At 42.9% G+C, this 18,754-nt stretch overlaps 1 protein-coding gene across 1 annotated transcript; it reads right to left on the bottom strand.

Moving 5' to 3' along the window:
- Nucleotides 1-16,048: 16,048 nt before the first annotated feature.
- Nucleotides 16,049-16,555, bottom strand: LOC102026914 (epididymal secretory protein E3-beta). Its single transcript, XM_005412144.2, has one exon. The coding sequence runs from the start codon at nucleotides 16,541-16,543 to the stop codon at nucleotides 16,100-16,102; it is 444 nt and encodes a 147-aa protein (XP_005412201.1). The 5' UTR covers nucleotides 16,544-16,555; the 3' UTR covers nucleotides 16,049-16,099.
- Between the last annotated feature and the right edge of the window lie 2,199 nt (nucleotides 16,556-18,754).

Here is an 18,754-nt window from a genome sequence, read left to right as displayed (position 1 = left end):
CTTTACAGAAAATAGGAATAGATGGTCTTTACTTATCTATAACAAACCAACAGCTAAATGGACAAAAACTGAAAACTTTCACTTTAAAATCAGGAACAAGACAAGGATGTCCACTGTCACCACTCCTATTCAATATAGTTCTGGAAATATTAGCTAGAGCAATTAGATAAGAGAGAAATAAAAGGAATCAGGATAGGAAAGGAAGAAGTGAAATTATCATTATTTGCAGATGACACAATACTCTACATGGAAGACCCCAAAAACTCCACCAAAAGATGCCTATAATTTATAAAAAAAATTCAGTAGCATGGCTGGATACAGTCAACACTCAAAAATCAGTACCATTCCTATACACAAACAACAAACACATTGAGAAACGAATTAAGGAAACCATACATTTCACAGTAGCATCCAAAAGTTGAAATATTTAATTATTAAATGGTGGTGGAAAAATTGGCTTGCCACCTGTCAAAGACTGAAAATAGACCCAAGTCTATCACCATGCACTAAACTAAAGTGAGAATGGATCACGGATCTCAATATTAAAACAGAAACACTAAACCTATTGGAAGAGAAAGTAGGTCAAAGCCTTGAAGACATAAGGGTAGGCAGAGAGTTCATGAATAAAAACCAACCCACACGTGAAACACTTGAAAGAATCAACACCTGGGATCTCATCCTACTGAAAAGTTTCTGCACATCTAAAGAAATCATCAGCAGAGTAAAAAGAAAACCCACAAACTTGGAAAAAATTTTAGCTGACTGTCCCTGTTTTATATCTAGAACATATAAAGAATTTAAAAACATCAGTCCCCCCAAATTGAAAGACCCAATCCAGAAATGGGCATCTGAGATGAATACACACTTCTCAGATAAATAAATACAAATGGCAAATAAATACATGAGAAAATGTTCAAAATTATTAGTCATTAGAGAAATGCAAATTAAAACATTGAGATTTCATCTCACCCCAGTAAGGAATGGCTAGCATTAAGAAATCAACCAATAACAAATGCTAACGAGGCTGTGGAGAAATAGGAACCCTTCTTCACTGCTGGTGGGAATGCAGACTGGTGAAACCACTGTGGAAACCAGTTTGGAGGTTCCTCATCAAATAGGTCTAGTGGTCCCATTCAACCCAGCTATTCCCCTTCTGGGTATTTTCCCAGAAGATCTGAAAAAAGCATATCACAGTGATATATGTGCACCCATGTTTATAGCAGTGCAATTTGTAATTGCTAAATTGTGGAAGCAACCCAAATGTCCATCCACTGATGAATGGATAAAAAAGCTGTGGTATTTTTTATACAATGAAATATTACTCATCTATAAAGGAAGATAAACTCGAGGCTTTTATAGGTAAATGGTCACAATTAGAGACCATACCCATAAGTGAAATAAACCAGACCTCCATGTATAAGCAATATATTATTTCACTAGTATAAGAACCTGAAAGAGTGAACAAAAATTGGAGGTATGGTAGACATTGTGAAATGAAAGGAAACTGCTCAGAAGTAAAGAAGAACTGGGATTAGGGAATAGAGAAAAGAAAGAAGGGGATATTATGTATGTATGTATATATAGGATAGCTAACATAGTTGTGCTACTGACTTCTATCGCTTTATTGAAAAGAACAGTTAATGATTACTTATTTGCTCAATCTTGCATGTCTCTATTTGTTTTCCTGAGAAAGCACTTTGAAGATATCAATATGAAATACAACAACCATTGTTAATTTCCTGCCACTTTGTCTATAATTCAGTATTGCTTGTATTGTTCTTATGCTATTTTGTAAATGGATGTCTGTTTGTTAATATGTTTTCCTTATTTTTAAAATAAATTTTTAAAAATAAAATAAAAAAGTCACAGTCTATTGGGAAGAAATATGTGTGTTGCATATTAAAGGTATGTTTGTAATCAGACGTGGTGACACCAGGCTGTGATCCTAGCACTCAAGAGGCTGAAGCTAGAGGATCTCTGTGAGCTCAAGTCTAGCCTGGCAGGATAATCTTTGTGAGTTCAAGGCCAGCACTGAAGAGGCTGAAGCAGGAGGACATTTGTGAGTTCAAGGAACTACATAGTGAGTTCAAGATCAATCTGAATTACAAAGCAAGACCTTGTCTCAAAACAAACAAACAAGCAAACAGACAACAAAAAGAAAGACATGCTTGCTCTTTTCTTTTACATGTGCTTTAGCTTGCATAGAAGGTTAAGAGTGCTTAGTTTGTGCCCTTTCAGAGAAGTCTCATGGGCCATGAAGCTAGGTGTGTTGTAATTAACCATAGTTCTAGATGAACTCATATTTTTACAATCATGGAAAAACTTCATTAGTAAGAGTTTGAATCAAATATAGGGTAACTGCTATCGTACATATAGGTAGGTACAAAGATTAAGAGAAAAGGATTTATTAGGAAAATTCTACACTCTATGTATGGTATCTCTTAAGCTCCCTCTGCCAATTTAAATAAAGGAGGAAAATATATAACCATTGTCCTCTGTGCCCAACCCCCAGCAGACTTGCCCGCCTTTTCACCCCTCCTCTCTGCAGTCTTCTCTGTGCCCTATAATAAAAGCATTGCATTGTTTTATTACTCTCTGCACTACCCGCCGGACAACTTTCATTATGGTGCCTTGTGACTTGGATTGGTGGGGGCTGTGTGGCCTTGCTACAGGAAGGGACTTTCCCTCCCTTGGTTTAAGGCCCCTACCCTGCCAATGAGCCGCTTTTCCTTTGTCTGGATATTTGCTGTTGCTAGCCTGCATGCAACACTGCCTTCTCCAATTCTCACTGGTGAGCTTCCTTTCCATTCCGGGGAGTCTTGTCTTATCTTCTTATCCATAAATCATAGGCCTATGTCAAGACTCCCTTCCAGGACTACTGTGTCCTTTCCGTGCTACAGGACTCCCTTCTGCCTTCTCAGTGATGACTAGGAGGGTAGATTTGGGCATTTTTTCTCTCTCTCGCATCTCTAAAAGGGTGACGATCCTCTCAGGGGTTACGAGACTGGCTGCTCTAGCCTCCAGCTCACCTTTGATCTGCTCATAAAATGGGACAGATTTATTCCCATCCTCCCAAAACACATTCTGCTCTGTTGTCTCCTGTCCAACTTAACTGCTTTGAGACTCGGAGACGCCCTCAGACCAAAACAATAATCTTTTATTGACAGACGGTCTGGCCTCGCTACAAACTAGACAACAGAGCCACTGACCTGCAGATGGCACTTTTGATCTTACTATTCTTAGAGATCTAGGTAACTTCTACTATTGCAGCAGCAAGTAAAAGGAATTACGCTTTTATTGCTCTTAGGGTATGTCCTTCTCTCCTCCAGGCATGTGGGACTGCCCAACTCTGTTTGGCCCATTCCACACTGCCATAATCCCCTCCTAAAGCCTCTCCTGACCCTCTCAATGGTGTCCTTCCTGTTGTCACTCCCCCTCCAAAGTATCTTCAGTCTCCACAGGGTGACTCTTCACCCTCCCCCTCCCAGTCTGATCCTAATCAGCCAGATGACCAAATCCCCTCATCCCAGGCAGCTCAGCCAGCAGCCCAGTCTCCTTCGCTCTACCCTCCTTTGCTTACTTCTGAGCCCTCTCCATCTCCCAAACTTGCTGTTCACCTAGCCCTCACTTTCCAGACACCATCTTCCCACCCTACTCCTTCTCCCTCCACCCCTCCACCCTCACCCTTACTCTCAGCCCCACGCACTCGGCCCCACATTTGGTCTCATGCTCCTCCTCCACAGTCTCCACCCTCTACAGACACAGCATCTATTTTGTCTCAAGGCTCCTGTTCTCCAGCTTCTTCCCCTCCCCCATTGCCTTCTTCTCCTCCCACCCACCATGCCTGATCTAAGGGGGCACATGATAAGAGGGCACAAGAGAGTGACCTTCAGCCATATGGTCACCAGTGGCCATCTTGCTATAAGACTCATGGTCACCAGTGGCCATCCTTCCATGAGTCACATCATCACTAGCAGCCATCTTGCTGCAGGTCACATGACTATCCTCTACCATCTTGCCCTGACTCCTCACTGTCCCACCTCCCCAACTCCATTTACCCTTCACCACCTCCTAATTCATCTCAACTTCAACTTATATGCCCCCTTCAGGAACAGGCTGGCCCTAAAGGACTAATTCATATCCATGTTCCTTTTGCCCTCTCTGACCTTTCACAGATTTCTAATAAATTGGGATCTTTTGCAACTGATCCCCACAGATATATGTCAAAATTAGAGTTTGTCTGTAGCTCTTATCATTTACATGATAAAGATCTTTTTACCATTCTCAACTCCATCCTTTCTCCTCAAAGAGGTTATAAAAAGCAGCCCAAGAAGAGGCTAACATTAAGCACCAAGCTAATCCTGATTATCCTGATGGAGCTGCTGTGGTGTCATTTATGGATCCCTACTGGGACTATCAGGGGCCTCAGGGTTCCCACAAGGTCAACAATATGATCAATTATATTATAGCGGGCCTTAAAAAGATCTCTCATAAGCCTCTTAACTATAATAAACTTGTAGAACAGACTCAAAGAGACAATAAAAGACATAGATCCAAAGTCAAATGCAGGGATAGTACTTGTTAACTCTCACTTTATCTCACAATCGGCCCTAGATATTCGAGCTAAAGTAAAAAATCTGAGCTCAGCCTTCAGTCCTCACAGAAAGAGCTCTTAGCCTTGGTATTTCATGTTTTCAATAACAGAGAGGAACGACAGAAATTAGATAAACAGGCTAACAGGCTGGCAGTTGCTAAAGCAGCTGCCCAATATCAACATGAGCTTCTAGTAGTGGCTGTCAGGGTTTCTAAAGCAGACAGACCTAAACAGGTGGATGCCAAACAAGGCGGTGCCAGCAACAAAGCCCAAGACCCTCCCAGACCAGGCTTCAGATGAGGCAATAAAGGACACTGGGCATGAGCCTACCCCAACTTGAGACCACCCAAGAAGGCCTGTCCCATCTGCAACCTCGAGGGCCCCTGGAAATGTGACTGCCCTGCCTGCCAGAGAGTGGGTAAGTCATCCATCTTCCTACCCTCACAGGACAACTTCTTACCATGGGACTCTTCGATTGCTGATTTCCTGGGCATCACCGCTGAAGAAGATTGATGGGGCTTGGGCTCCACGGCCCCCATTAAGGTATCCTACTTGGAGCCCCAAGTCTTTCTGGAAGTCTCAGGTAAGACACTCTCTTGTCTTGTTGACATGGGGGCCACATACAGTGTTCTTCCTGAGTTTTCAGGTCAATATATTAGATCTAGAGTCTATTGTGGGGGTTGATGGCTGACCAAAACAGCACTTACAAACAGGGCCTATCCCCTGCAGGTTCCAATTTCTTTTTTTTCACTCATAGTTTTTTGGTGATACCTACATGTCCCACACCTCTAGTGTACAGAGATATCCTCCAAAACCTTAACTTCTCCTTTTCCTTCTCCCTCACTATAGCTCTCATTCTCCACACTCCACCGCCATGCACAGCCAATCCAATAAGGATCCTCCCCTCCCCCCTTCACTGGTTGATCCCAAAGTTTGGGACACCTCCAGCCCTGCCCTTTCTACCCATGCTGTCCCTGTTTGTGCCCATCTCAGGGACCCATCAGCCTTTCCCTGCATTCCTCAATACCCAATAGCCACCAAACATCAACGGGGACTTAAACCCATAATCCAGTGTCTCCTTGCTAATGGCTTTCTTAAAGCTACCCACTCACCCTACAATACTCCTGTCCTCCTGGTAATCAAACCAAATGACTCCTATCACTTAGTTCAAGACCTCAGAGTTATTAATAATGTGATTACACTTATTCATCCTATAGTGCCTAACCCCTACACCATGCTTTCCCATATTCCCCCTTCCACAACTCACTTTACAGTTCTAGACCTCAAAGATGCCTTTTTCACTATTCTCCTACACCCAGATTGCCAAGACCTCTTTGCCTTTACATGGACAGACCCAAATACTCTTGGATCTCTGCAGCTCACATGGACAGTATTACCCCAGGGATTAGCCCTCACTTCTTTAGTCAAGCCCTAGCTACAGATCTAGAGGCCCTTAACCTCAAACCCAGCACTCTGCTCCAATACACAGATGACCTCCTTCTCTGTCCCCCTTCCTATGCACTGATGATACAACACACAGACAGCTACTCTCCTCAATTTTCTGTCAAACCGAGGATATAGAGTATCCCCAACCAAAGCCCAAATAGCCTCTCCAAAGGTCAAATATTTGGTGCTCACTCTCACTCCCACCACTCGTTCCATTACCACAGACTGTAAGGCTCTCCTTTGTGACCTCCAGGTCCCAACCACAAAACAACAAATCCTCTCTTTCCTTGGTTTAGCAAAACTTTTTCATCTCTGGATTCCTAACTTTGCTTCTCTCACTCAGCCTCTCTATAAGGCATCCAAGGGCTCCTTGTCTGAACCTCTCGATCCTACCAGACCTATACAAAGCTCTTTCCATAAGCTACAGGAGACTCTTTTGAGAGCCCCAGCTCTCACTTTACCTGACCCAACCCAGCCCTTCTAAACCTCTCGACCCTACCAGACCGATACAAAGATCTTTCCATAAGCTACAGGAGACTCTTTTGAGAGCACCAGCTCTCACTTTACCTGACCCAACCAGCCCTTCATTCTGTACACTTCCCCTGAGGGTAATAATACAGTGTGAGTCTTAGGACACAAAAGGGGACCTTCATTCCAGGCAGTGCCATATCTCTCAAAACAGCTAGACAACGCAGTACAAGGATGGGCTCCCTGTCTTTGGGCTCTTGCTGCAGCAGTCACACTGACACAAGAGGCAAAAAAGTTCACCTTAAGACAGTCCATCATGATACATTCACCACATCACCTAATGAGCTCATCTCACACAAGACACTTCTGGGCTTAATGACTCCCTCCCTGCTAGAGGAAGTTCATCTGACACTCATACAGGACCCTTTCATTACTATAGTCACTAGTAGAGCCCTTAACACAGCCACTTTACTCCTCACCCTTGATGAACTTCCCCAACATAATTGTGTTGAGGTCTTACAGATGACACCAACTTCCTTTCCTCATATCAGCAACACTCCTCTCCCCACAGCCTCCAACACATGGTTCATAGATGGCAGCTCAACAAACACGGATGCTAAGAGGAGAGCAGAATACGCCATCATTAATGGATCAACAGTGATAGAGGCAAAACTACTGCCATCTGGGACATCCTCACAAAAGGCAAAACTCATAGCCCTTACACATACACTCATTCTAGCCAAAGATAAGATTATCAATGTTTACACAGACTCCAAATACACGTTCAGCATTCTCCACTCTCACACTACAATTTGGAAAGAAAGAGGATTCATTAATTCTCAGGGAACCCCTATTACCAATGCACCTCTCATCCTCAAACTTTTAGAAGTCGCACAGCTCCCAAAATGAGCAGCCATCATCCACTGCAGGGGACACCAGACTCCCACAGACTCTGTTGCTTAGGGAAATATATTTGCTGACACACAGGCCAGGTTGGCTGCTCAACAGCCATATCTTTCCTGTCTTCTTCCCCTTATTCCTAAAGCCATGCCTTCACCTCAATATTCATCAGAACAATTATGCTTACTCCAAAAACTTGATTATCATCAAAACACACAATGATAGATTTTTCAGGAGCCAAAACTTCTTATCCCAGACCAACAGGCACAGACCGTCATCACTGATCTACACAACTGCTTCCATGTTGGTACTCAGGCCTTATATAAACTCCTAACTCCCATCACCACACATCCTTTCCTAAAGGCCATCACTCACCAGGTCACTCAAAACTGTCAGCTTTGTGCTAAAACTTCCCCTCAGGGACCCTTGCCACCCCCTTCTTTCCCAATTCACCAGTTCTGAGGGAAAACACCAGGTAAAGACTGGCAGGTCGACTTCACACACATGCCCCGCTACAAAACCTATAGATATTTTCTCACCCTTGTTTGCACCTCTTCTGGGTGGATAGAGACATTCCCCACCACACAAGAAACTGCTGATATAGTTTCCCGGGCCCTTATATGGGACATCATTCCCAGGTTTGGACTTCCCCAGACTATCCAGTCAGATAACGGTCCAGCATTTATCTCACAGATTACTCAACAGGTCTCTTCTAGCCTTAACATTACCTGGCACTTACACATACCATATCATCCACAGTCCTCGGGCAAGGTAAAAAAGTCAAATAGACTTCTAAAGACTCATCTTACCAAGCTAATCTTACTTAAAATTACACCTGCCTTGGCCCCAGCTTCTCCCCCAAGTGTTAATTAAGCTCAGGGCACTTCCTAGAGCACCCACTTTCCTGAGTCCTTTTGAGCTCATGTATGGTAGGCCATTTCTGCTTCATAACTTCCCAGCTCCTGACAACTTACCCCCTACTGCTGACTACATCCCAATTCTATCTTTCCTTTGATACCTGTTATATCAACATGCTGACCTCTGTCTTCCTCAACCAGTGGATGGCAAACAGCCAGAGCCACCCATAACCCCTGGAGACTTAATATATCTTAAAAGGCTACAGGACTACAGTCAAGGTGGGGAGGCCCCCACTTGGTGGTCCTCAAGACCCCCCCAGCAATCAGTGTTGCTGGCCTTCCATCCTGGTTTCACATCACCCAGGAAAAAAAAGGTGCCCCAACAACCCAGTCACTCCAGACTCCAAATGTCCAATGCCAGAGTGGTCATCACAACTTTTATCTCCTACCTGTCTAAAACTCCCTAGAACCTCTAGTGAGTTACCAGGTTAACCAGTGTATTGTTACCCTCTTCTGCTCTTGGTCCTCTACGTACGACTTATCTTAGCATTTGTTGTCGGACTGTGCACTGTTTGCCCAAGCTATTTCCAGGTGCCACAAAAGCTAGCCACCATCTTCCTATACTTGATAATGGCCTTTGGGATCTCCACCCTCCTCCATCTACCTCAAGCCTCACAAATATGATTCTGTTTCCCAGCCTGATACTATTCCTAACTTTTTCCAGCTCCACCACAAAAATACAACGTACCTTCACCATAACTCTCTCTCTCTCCAAGCAAGGGATAGTGCGTTCTTGCAATTTTACTCCCTCAAATCCCAAGGTTACCTTTCAGGTTCCATACAGTCAAATGGTGCCCATTCAACATACCTGGGAAGCAGACAAGTGGATGCAAGTCTGACGGCAACTGCACACATCTAGGCCCTGACACCAAGGCACTTATGCAGTGGCGCTAAGGGACCATGTTGCCATCTGTGTGGCTTATACGTCATTCCTCAGCCTGCCACTTTTCACCAGAGGCAATGTGTTGATACCAGCATCTTCTATCTCAACACTCTGGGTTGCAAAACCACAGGTATAAATTCAGGGGGACAAGTACTAAAGGATGCAGATCCTCTCATCTCAGCTGGGTTTGTAAAATGGGGCAATGGGGTCAGGCAGGTAACATTTTCAATCCTCAATACATCACATCCCCAACTCCTCCTGGAAAAGACATGGGGCCTCTCCTTTGATAATCAGGGCAAAAACAGGTATGGCAACTTTTAAACCCTAAAAACCCAGCTGGTGACCCCACTTCCAGTAATAGATGTTCCAGCTTACACTTCCAGGGTCCTACAATCTCAGGTTACTCCTCCTATTCCACAGCTTCTTTCACATGCCTGTGGCACGATCTCATATTCCTCCAGCCTCACAGAATGTTGGCTCTGTGTCCCTTATCAGCAGGACCTATATATGGCAGCTCCTGCACACTGAAATTCCTCACACCTGTTCTTTCTGCACAATCCAGCCATGGTAGGCCAACTGCAGATCTATCCCTCTCAGCAATGGCCGGTTAACCTCACCTGCCTGATCTCTCAGGTCAGAAACTCTTTACAGCTAGATGACCTACCTCACTGCACACACTATATTATACACACACAAGACAGGGCTGTCTGTCCACCAAAGGGATGGTTTATAGGATGCAAAAAGGGAGCATACACTTGTCTTCCCCCAAGGTGGACAGGGTCATGCACACTGGCCTTGTTAGTCCCTGCCCTAACAATAAATTCTCAAGATACCATAAAAATGTCACTCATATCCAAATCTCCAGATATGCACCTATACCGCAAAACTAGGGCTATTCATGCTCCCATCCTTATAGGAGTAAACATTTTTGCAATATTAGGAGTAGCCATGGGAGCAGGAGGAATGGGCATGGGCATACATGCTCAACAGCTATACCACCAGCTCTCCCTAGAACTTCATCAAAGGATAGATGATATTACACCTGCCATATGTTCACTTCAAAATCAGATTAATAGTCTTGCAGCAGTCACTCTCCAGAATCGATGTGCCCTTGACATCTTGACAGCTGAGAGAGGGGGCACCTGTGCTATGTTGGGAGAAGAATGTTGCTACTTTGTAAATGAATCTAGGATCATTATGGACAAGGTAAAAAACCTTTGCACCTGGCTTGAGTGTAAATGCCCAGAACTGAGAAACTACCTCTCTCCCCCTTCTCCATGGTCCTGGTGGAATGACACATTTGGGTCATGGGCACCATTCTTGCTACCTCTTCTGGGCCCTATAATCATGATAATGGACTGTTTACTTGTAGGGCCCTGCATTTTAAAACTTTTGTCTAGTTTTGTTAAATCCAAGCTTCACGCAATCACTGCCAACAAACTCGTCACTCTGGCAGACATTCCCAACACTGGCGTTCATGTAGGTAATACCTGTTGTCCCCTGGCCTCCTATCACAGCGACGCCCCTATTCAGCAGAAAGCAGTATAAGAAGAGTCGTCTCCGCTTATAACCAAAAAGATGGGGATGATAGTTTTTCCCCTAGTATAACTCCTTTAGAGTTGCTGTGGCACCACCTACTGGAGATTATATGCCATAGGCAATATGGCACTGGCCTCTAGAGGTCATGTGCTAAGCCCCACCCTTCTTCCTGGAGTCAAATTAGGAGTTCCTACTCCCCTTTATGTAATATCCTGTTTCATTTTCCCACACTCCCACCTAATGCTAGCCTGCCACGCCAACTAGCCCACCCCCTAAGCCCTGCCTCTAGCCTGACTATATATAACCATTGTCCACTCTGTCCAACCCCCAGAAGACTTGCCCACCTTTTCACCCCTGCCCTCTGCAGTCTTCTCCGTGCCCTATAATAAAAGCATTTTATTGTTTTATTACTCTCTGCACCACCCACTGGACACTTTTCATTAATAATATGCAGTATATTTTCTATTGTTATTGCCCTATCATCTTTTCATGAAATTTTGTTGTACCATTTTCCATAAAATAAAAAGTGGCTATCTAAGAATTTTTTTTTTTTTTTTCTTTTTGAGACAAGGTCTCATTACGCAGTTCAGGCTGGCCTTGAGCTCACTTTGTAGCCCAGGCTGGTCTCGAACTCTCAAGGATCCTCCTGCCTCAGCCTCCCCAGTGCTGGGATTACAGGCATGAGCCACCACACCTGGCCTAAGAAATATTTTGCATGTAATAAATATATTCTAAGTTTAGATTAACAAGCACCATTCTGAGAAGAGAAATGTTTTTCATAACCAATAAATAAACTACATTCAATAAAACAAGGTGTCTACATCTGAAGTATGATATTTTTCCTCATATAGCACCCAAACTTCCAAACTGTATAGAAAGTATATCTAAAACTATAATTCATACTGCAAGTCATAAAAATGGCCAAGGGAAAAAGTCAATTGTGTAAAATTTACAGCTTATATTCTTGATTCTCCATTCAATAAAATATCAATTACCCATTTATTAAAGTTAAATGAACTGTATATAGGCAACTGGTTAGTGCTGAAAATCCACCATATCTGTATATTTTTAAACATCACTCTTTCTGATGGTATTTAAAATACTACATCTCTGTAAGGTGAAAACTTTCAAGCATTTCATTTCCCTCATTTTCACACTTCCACCTCTACTCTGAGCCCTTTGATCTTTCACATCCGTCCATCCAACTTCTTGCTTGGTTTGGTTTTGTAAATACCCCTACTTGTATATCAACATGTAAAAAAGAAATCCCAGAACAGTCCAAGCACACAGCTTTGCTCCAGAAGTGTGGCACAGGCTAAATGTTAAATAAAAAACCATCAGTGCCCCTTACTGATATAGTCAGAATGCTCCTGAGAGTCCATCACTTTGAGAATTGGAAGATGTAATCCTGAATGAAGTTTCAACAGATTCTTCAGACAAAGATCAGAGAATAAGCCTTTGATAATTGTCTAGTCCTTGGTGGATAATTTCTGCCAAGGTGGCTGAAAACATGAAAGCCTTTTCATCAGAGAGCACTGTAAAATCTCTCAGTTAAAGGCGCTCAGAAGAATTCAGAAGAATAGATGGTTGCTTGTGGCAGTCTCTTGCTACTCTTAGACTGCTTACCCAGCCTAGTTGAATTTTCACCCTGCTCTAATTTTGAGGACAGGATGCCGCAAGGCCAGAAGATTCTCCTCAGCTGAGCTGGCCAAAACCAGTCAGATGTGAGAAGGCTGCCCGAGTGCCCACCGGACAGCACCTAGCTTCCTTGTATCCTCTTCCCCAGGGAGATTCTGCTGAGGGCCAAGGAGGAAACTGTTCCTGGGAAAGTAACAGAAAGAGGAAGAGACTGACAAAATCAGACCAAATGAGTCAAAACAAAATAAACTTCATAATAATGCCCCTGCATGGTAAATGACACAGCCTTGCACCATGACAGTTGACAGTTGCCACGCAGATGATCAGAAAAAAACATGAAAGCAGCAACAAGAAGTGGCATCTGAATCTCCAGAACATCTCTGTCCTTCCCAGAAGATATATTAATATTCCTTTTCTCCATTAGCCTCTCTTAATAATGCATTTCTTTTATCCTGTACTTATAATTTCCTACATTCCCCAAATCAAGAAGTTGATATGCTTGGTTTGCAAATCTACTTCTGACTTCTATTCTTGACCAAGAATGAACACGTTTCATTGCTCGGTTGGTGCTTGGTCTTCTTGTTGGCTGCACAATTCTGAGACAGAAAAAGGACCTAGTTTGGGATCATAAGTTGGCAACAATCTTGGACTTTTAGTCTTCCTTCCTGTGGGTTAATCTTTTATGTTTACAAACAGATCCTGAGGAAGGGCGTCCATAACAATCACATTCCTACAGGAGGGCCTTTCCTTCAGATATAGAAACTTCAGAGAAAGCCCTACTCTGCTTCAAAAGGAAAAGAAGAACAAGCAGAGCTGGGAGATCAGAGTGGCCTTGCTTCTCCCATTGTTTGAAGCACTCAGGAGAGCTGGGTACAGTGGCACATGCCTGTCATCCCTGCACTCTGGAAGCCTGAGGCAGGAGACTACCCTGGACAATTTAGCAATGTCATGAGACACTGTCTGAAAATAGAGAAGGGCTGGAGCTGTAGCTTAGTTCAAGGGATCTAGGCCCAACCTCTAGTAATGCAAATCAAATAAATAAACAAATGCCCCAAATACTGAGCATACCAAAGTATCATACTTAGAATGTCATTTTCTGAGATTGAACAGTATTCAAGTCTAAATTCAAGCTGTGACTGAAAGAAATGGTTTCCCCACTTGAGTGCAGAGTCAGTAACTATACCAGTAAAGGAGTAGAGAGGTTTATTACCCCAAGTAGGGAGAACACTGAAGTTACTTTGCAAAGCAGTGTCCTTCCCGAAAACAAAGCAGGGCACCCTTCCAGGAAAACAGCTTTGAAAGTGTGCAAATAGCCTTCTAAGGGACAACAGTCCATCCCCCCAAAGCACAGGACTTGCCCTGAAAAGTGCCCATGTTGCTAGTGGTACATGCCTAGCAACTAACTTCACTATCTGTTTGAGTTACTTATCCCTGACTTTTTTGCATGTTTATAGGAGGTACACATGTTAATAAACTTTCATTTGTTTTGCTTTTCTTAATCTGATTTTTGTTACATGGACCTGAAGCAAGAACACAGAAGGATAGAAGGAAAATATTTTTTCCTTCTCTGTACTGCATTGAGAGCATTTACCAGCTGGATACGGTGGTACACACCTATAATTCCAGGTTCTGCAGAAGTTGAGGCAAGAGGATCCCAAATTCAAGGCCAAGCTGGGCAACTCAACAAGGCCTTATCTAGAAGTTACAGAAAAAAAAAAAGGCTAGGGATGTTCTTCAGTACTTCCTGTGTTCAGTCTCTAGGAAGACACACACACACACGCACGCACGCACGCACGCACGCACGCACGCGGGCACCAATTGCCAAATGAAAAGAAAATTAGCATTTCCATTCTCACTGATGTAGAACTAGTGATTTAAAACTAATCTCTTTTGATTCTGGTAGATATGGGTCATCCTCGCCTTAGTATCAACTCATTGTGAAGTTCACTGAAAAATCACAAAGCTGAGGAACTTCCCTGGGGCCATGATGATCATCCTAGGTATACTTGTGACCAACAGAGGCCAGAGTTCTAAGGTATGCAGCCATCTAATTAAGGGTATCGATACCTTGGTCTTTCTTTGTGACTGTTTCAAATTGGCATGATGAAAATTGCTGCAGACCAAAGAACATAAGGTACTTGAATGCTTGGACCTTATCCTGCCACCATCTTCCCTAAGCAAAGTTGTGTGGAGGGAATTGTTTTCTGACCATAGTTCTCTCCCTCACTTTGTAGAAGAATTCATGTGGACTCTATGGACTTGGGTCCCAACATCTCCTTTTTACATTCTTATAATAAAATATCAGCTTCATTCCTGTGGAGTGGAGTGTATACAAAGCTTCCAATCCGACTCTTATTCTTTGCCAAGTGAAAATAGTTATCGGATAAACTCTCTCTTTTTTGGCTGGTATCTTCTACTTCATGTTTTCTTCTGTAAGGCAGAAGAAGAAATGCCCTAACTCACCTAAAATGAATTGGTATTTTTAGAAACATTCTTAATGCATAAGTCCAGTAGGGGCATCTACTGGTCTGTGGTTAAAAGAGAAAGGGTTCTTCTTGATCTTTGCTGTTTAGAGCAGTCATAGTAGGGCTTTTTCAAGGTGGATGAATCTAGAGTATGTGACACTGGAATTGGATTCACGGTACAATGGATTTAAAAGTACTAGCAGAGAAAAAAGTAACTAAGACCCTATTGTAGTTTTATATTAGAAACCCCCACAATGCCAGGTATGGTGATCCTTGCCTGAATTCCCAGCATTGTGACAGGCTGAGGCAGGAGGTTTGTTCAAGCCTTAGTGTGTTAGCAAGACTCTGTCTCAAAAAAAAAAAATCATTTAAAGGCCAGGGATGTGGCTGAGAGTGAAGGCCCTGGGTTCAATCCCCAGTATCTGCTCTCTCCCACCAAAAAAAGAAAGAAAGAAAAGGAAAACAGCGTAAACTTCTAGAATCAGGGAGAACATAGCGAAAATTAAAAATCCAATTTGAAGGATGGGAAACCAAAAATAACCATTCCCCACCCCTTATCTCACTAGAACTACACTTTGCCACCACATTCAATGTCTAGGTCATAACTTGTCTTCAGCTATGCATATAGGCAGTTACAGCCCCATAGATATATAAACATATCACATGCACTTAGACCTGCACCTTAAATGCACCTTAGACCTGTGCACAACTATATTAATTATACTTTATATTATATCAAACACATTGCTCACTACCAAAGACACCACACAAACTGTGCACAGTATGTATTTAAATTTCTCACATATTAGAACAACATAAGTCATTTACAGAAGAAAAGGTGGTTCAGGTTGTGTGAGTATCATGATGTCAATATTAGGAAATGTTCAAGAGTAGTTGGTAAAGCTGAGTATTAAAGAATGTATGATAAATTAAGTAAATCAGGACAGAATCTTGTTCTATTCAGAGAACAGCCTTGGCTGTTCTTGAGTAGAATCAAGAAAATACACTGGCAATTTAAGAGGCTGAGTCAGGAGGACTGGGAGTTCAAGGCCAGCTTGGGCTACATAGTGAGGGCAAAGCCAACTACATAGTGAGAGAGTATCTCAAAAAGAAAAAGCAAAGGATGAAAGAAAACATGCGGTGCCTAACTCTAAATTATTGGAAAACATCAATACAGAAATGCAGAGAGGGGGCGGTTGGCTATAGCACTGGGCAGGGACCACTACCACTGTGGGACCGGGTAGGCTTGCTAGTTGAAGATGGGCTCTATGAGCATCATGTCTTCTATGCTATCAACATACCCATTTATGTTACAGTGGAATTGAATATAGTTGTAGCTCCTGCTCTCTCTGTAGCTATTTGTGAAACTCTCCCAGTGACACTGGAGTACTTTGATGGGTATCTGCGCCCATACATATATGTTCCTGTAGCGGTCATTCCAGTTACTACTATAGCATATGCGGTCCACTTTGTACCAGGAGACATAAATGAACAGGTGAGAGATCTTGTGCTTCAGAGCTTCTCTTTCTTTCATGAGGAAATCACATTTGTATGCACTAAATTCTTGGCTTGGAGTTAAGTGGTACTCTTCCATAAATTTCCTCCTGGAAATGTCTTTGCTTTGCACAAGTAGCCTGCATTGGATGCACAGCAGGGTCAAGAAAGTGACCCAGACCTTCAGAGAGGATGCCATCTCAGTCACCAGGGCCACCTGTGTATGCACAGGGAAAAGAAAATATTAATGAGATAGTGCCCTGAGGGCTGACCTCTAATTGAAAATTCCTATCCCTGCATTTGGGCTTAATTTTATTACAGTATTTGGTTCTCCAACCAAGAGATGATAACTCTCATTAGATAATAACATTAATACAAAATAAAGTTATGTTGCAGACTGAGTCAGCCAAGAACAAAATTGGGCAATAGTAGATGAAATTTATTTTGAGAATTCTAAACACTTTCTATCTGCCCTCACTTCCACTCAGCCTAAGGAACTTGTCTCCTCTAGCTAAATGCTCTCCCCCAGCTTACTCTGAGTAAATTAAGTAAATTTACTCTGAGTAAATTTACTCATTTACTCTGAGTAAATGTGTCCAAAAAAAATGGTATTTCAAATTTTATGTCTGTAAAGTGGAAAAGCTTATCACTTTTTAAGGGTGTGGTAGATATATCCCTTAAAGTGTAGTAGTTGAGTAATTACTTGGGAGGCATTTCCTAGGCTGGAAGGCTTTGGGTACCTGAAATCACAGTCCAGGCTGCAATTACACTGCTGGTGCATGACGGCGTTTCTCTGGCCTTGACTTCTACATAATATTTCCATAGGACCTGGAAGAAGCACACTATCACTTCTAAACCAAACCATATTCCTGCTCAGTGGCCACTTCTCTGTCATCATTATAAATGATCTTGATTTGTCAACTGTTTGCTAAAGTATCATGGCAAAGGAACTTCAGGGGTGTGTGTGTGTGAGTGTGTGTGTGTGTGTGTGTGTGTGTGTGTGTGTGTGTGTGTGTTTAGTGGTCCTGGGGATTGTACTACACTGAGCTACATCCCCAGCCCTTTTTACTTTCTTATTTTGAGACAGAATCCCATTAAGTCCCTAAGTTGCTAATGGAGGGGTCAATTTGTGATCCTCCTGCCTCAATCTCCCAGACTGCTGAGATTCCAGGTGTGCACCACAGCACCCAGCTGGAACTTCAGTTTTGAAACATTCCTCCAGTCAATCAAGTACCAAAACTAAAACTACCTTTATGGGATCAATTTTGGCTGTAGAAGTGGGAGTCACATTGTTTGAAAAGTCTCCCCCTTAACCGAGGTCTCTGCCCTTGTTTACATGAGCAGTGTACTTGGCCCTACTGAACTTCTCACCATACTTGCTACTGTAAACATCAAAGTCCTCAGAGGGGCCTAATAATGACTCCACTAGAGGACTGGAGGTCCACTAATATGCATATATGCTTTGGAAACCTGGGAACAGGGAGAGGTAGGGAAAGGCTTCATCACTGGAATTAATGCTGAGTTGAATTTGTGGCTTTGTTTTCTATGACTTACATAAAATTTTTCATTCATTACTCTCTAAAAGATCAGGCAAGCTCTTTCCAACATTTTTCTACCATTCAACCAAACGTCCTATGTAATACTGAACACCCTGTGAAACAGCCTATGTAACAGCCCTAGCAACTCACCTTATTCAGATTTGGCATTCACATCAGTGGTTGTGGTACGTGTGTGGATCTACAAAGCAGAGTCTGTGTCCTTCTCTCAGTATCCAAGAAGTCTACGGCAGCAGAGAAAGGAGTGACGGTGGGAGGTACAGCATTTCTGATGATTTGTGGAGGCGGTGGAGTAGAAGGAAGGATCAGGACATCTTTTTACACGAACTGGTTCTTATATCTTCTCATGTAGAACACTTGGGTCCATTCTGAGAATAGCCTCAAGCAAAGGCTACAAACATCAAAGAATGACTTGACTCCTGGGTAGAAGGGGGATTGCAAGTCATGTGAGAGAGGTAGCCCCAGAGCGGGGTCACCTGTAGTTTTTAAGAGACAATCAGAGATCTGGTTTCTAAACTCATTCCTTAACGAGTTTCTGGGAAATAATCTACGAATGGCTGGGTTGCCTTCTGTGAGAACTTCAGTGAGGAAAATGACTTCTGGAGGTGTGAGCTGTGGGACCTTCATGGAGATGTGAAAGATAATCTAGTCAGGCGTGCAGTTTACTGATAAACTGAATGTACTTTCTATCAACAACTTCTGTTATGGTTTAGATCTCAAGTGCCCCCTAAAGTCTCATGTGTTCAAAAGTGGGGCTTTTGATGGTGATTGAATCAGAGGACATTAAATTCATCAGTGGGTTAATTCATTGATGAGTTCCACAGCTGAGTGTGCAGTTAGGATGAGGGGCCTAG

This window comes from Chinchilla lanigera, unplaced genomic scaffold (genome assembly GCF_000276665.1).
Source record: "Chinchilla lanigera isolate Chin_1 unplaced genomic scaffold, ChiLan1.0 scaffold00149, whole genome shotgun sequence".
In the NCBI taxonomy this organism is placed as follows: Eukaryota; Metazoa; Chordata; class Mammalia; order Rodentia; family Chinchillidae; genus Chinchilla; species Chinchilla lanigera.
The sequence above is the reverse complement of the archived record's forward strand: the minus strand, read 5'-3'. Positions and strand labels throughout refer to the sequence as shown.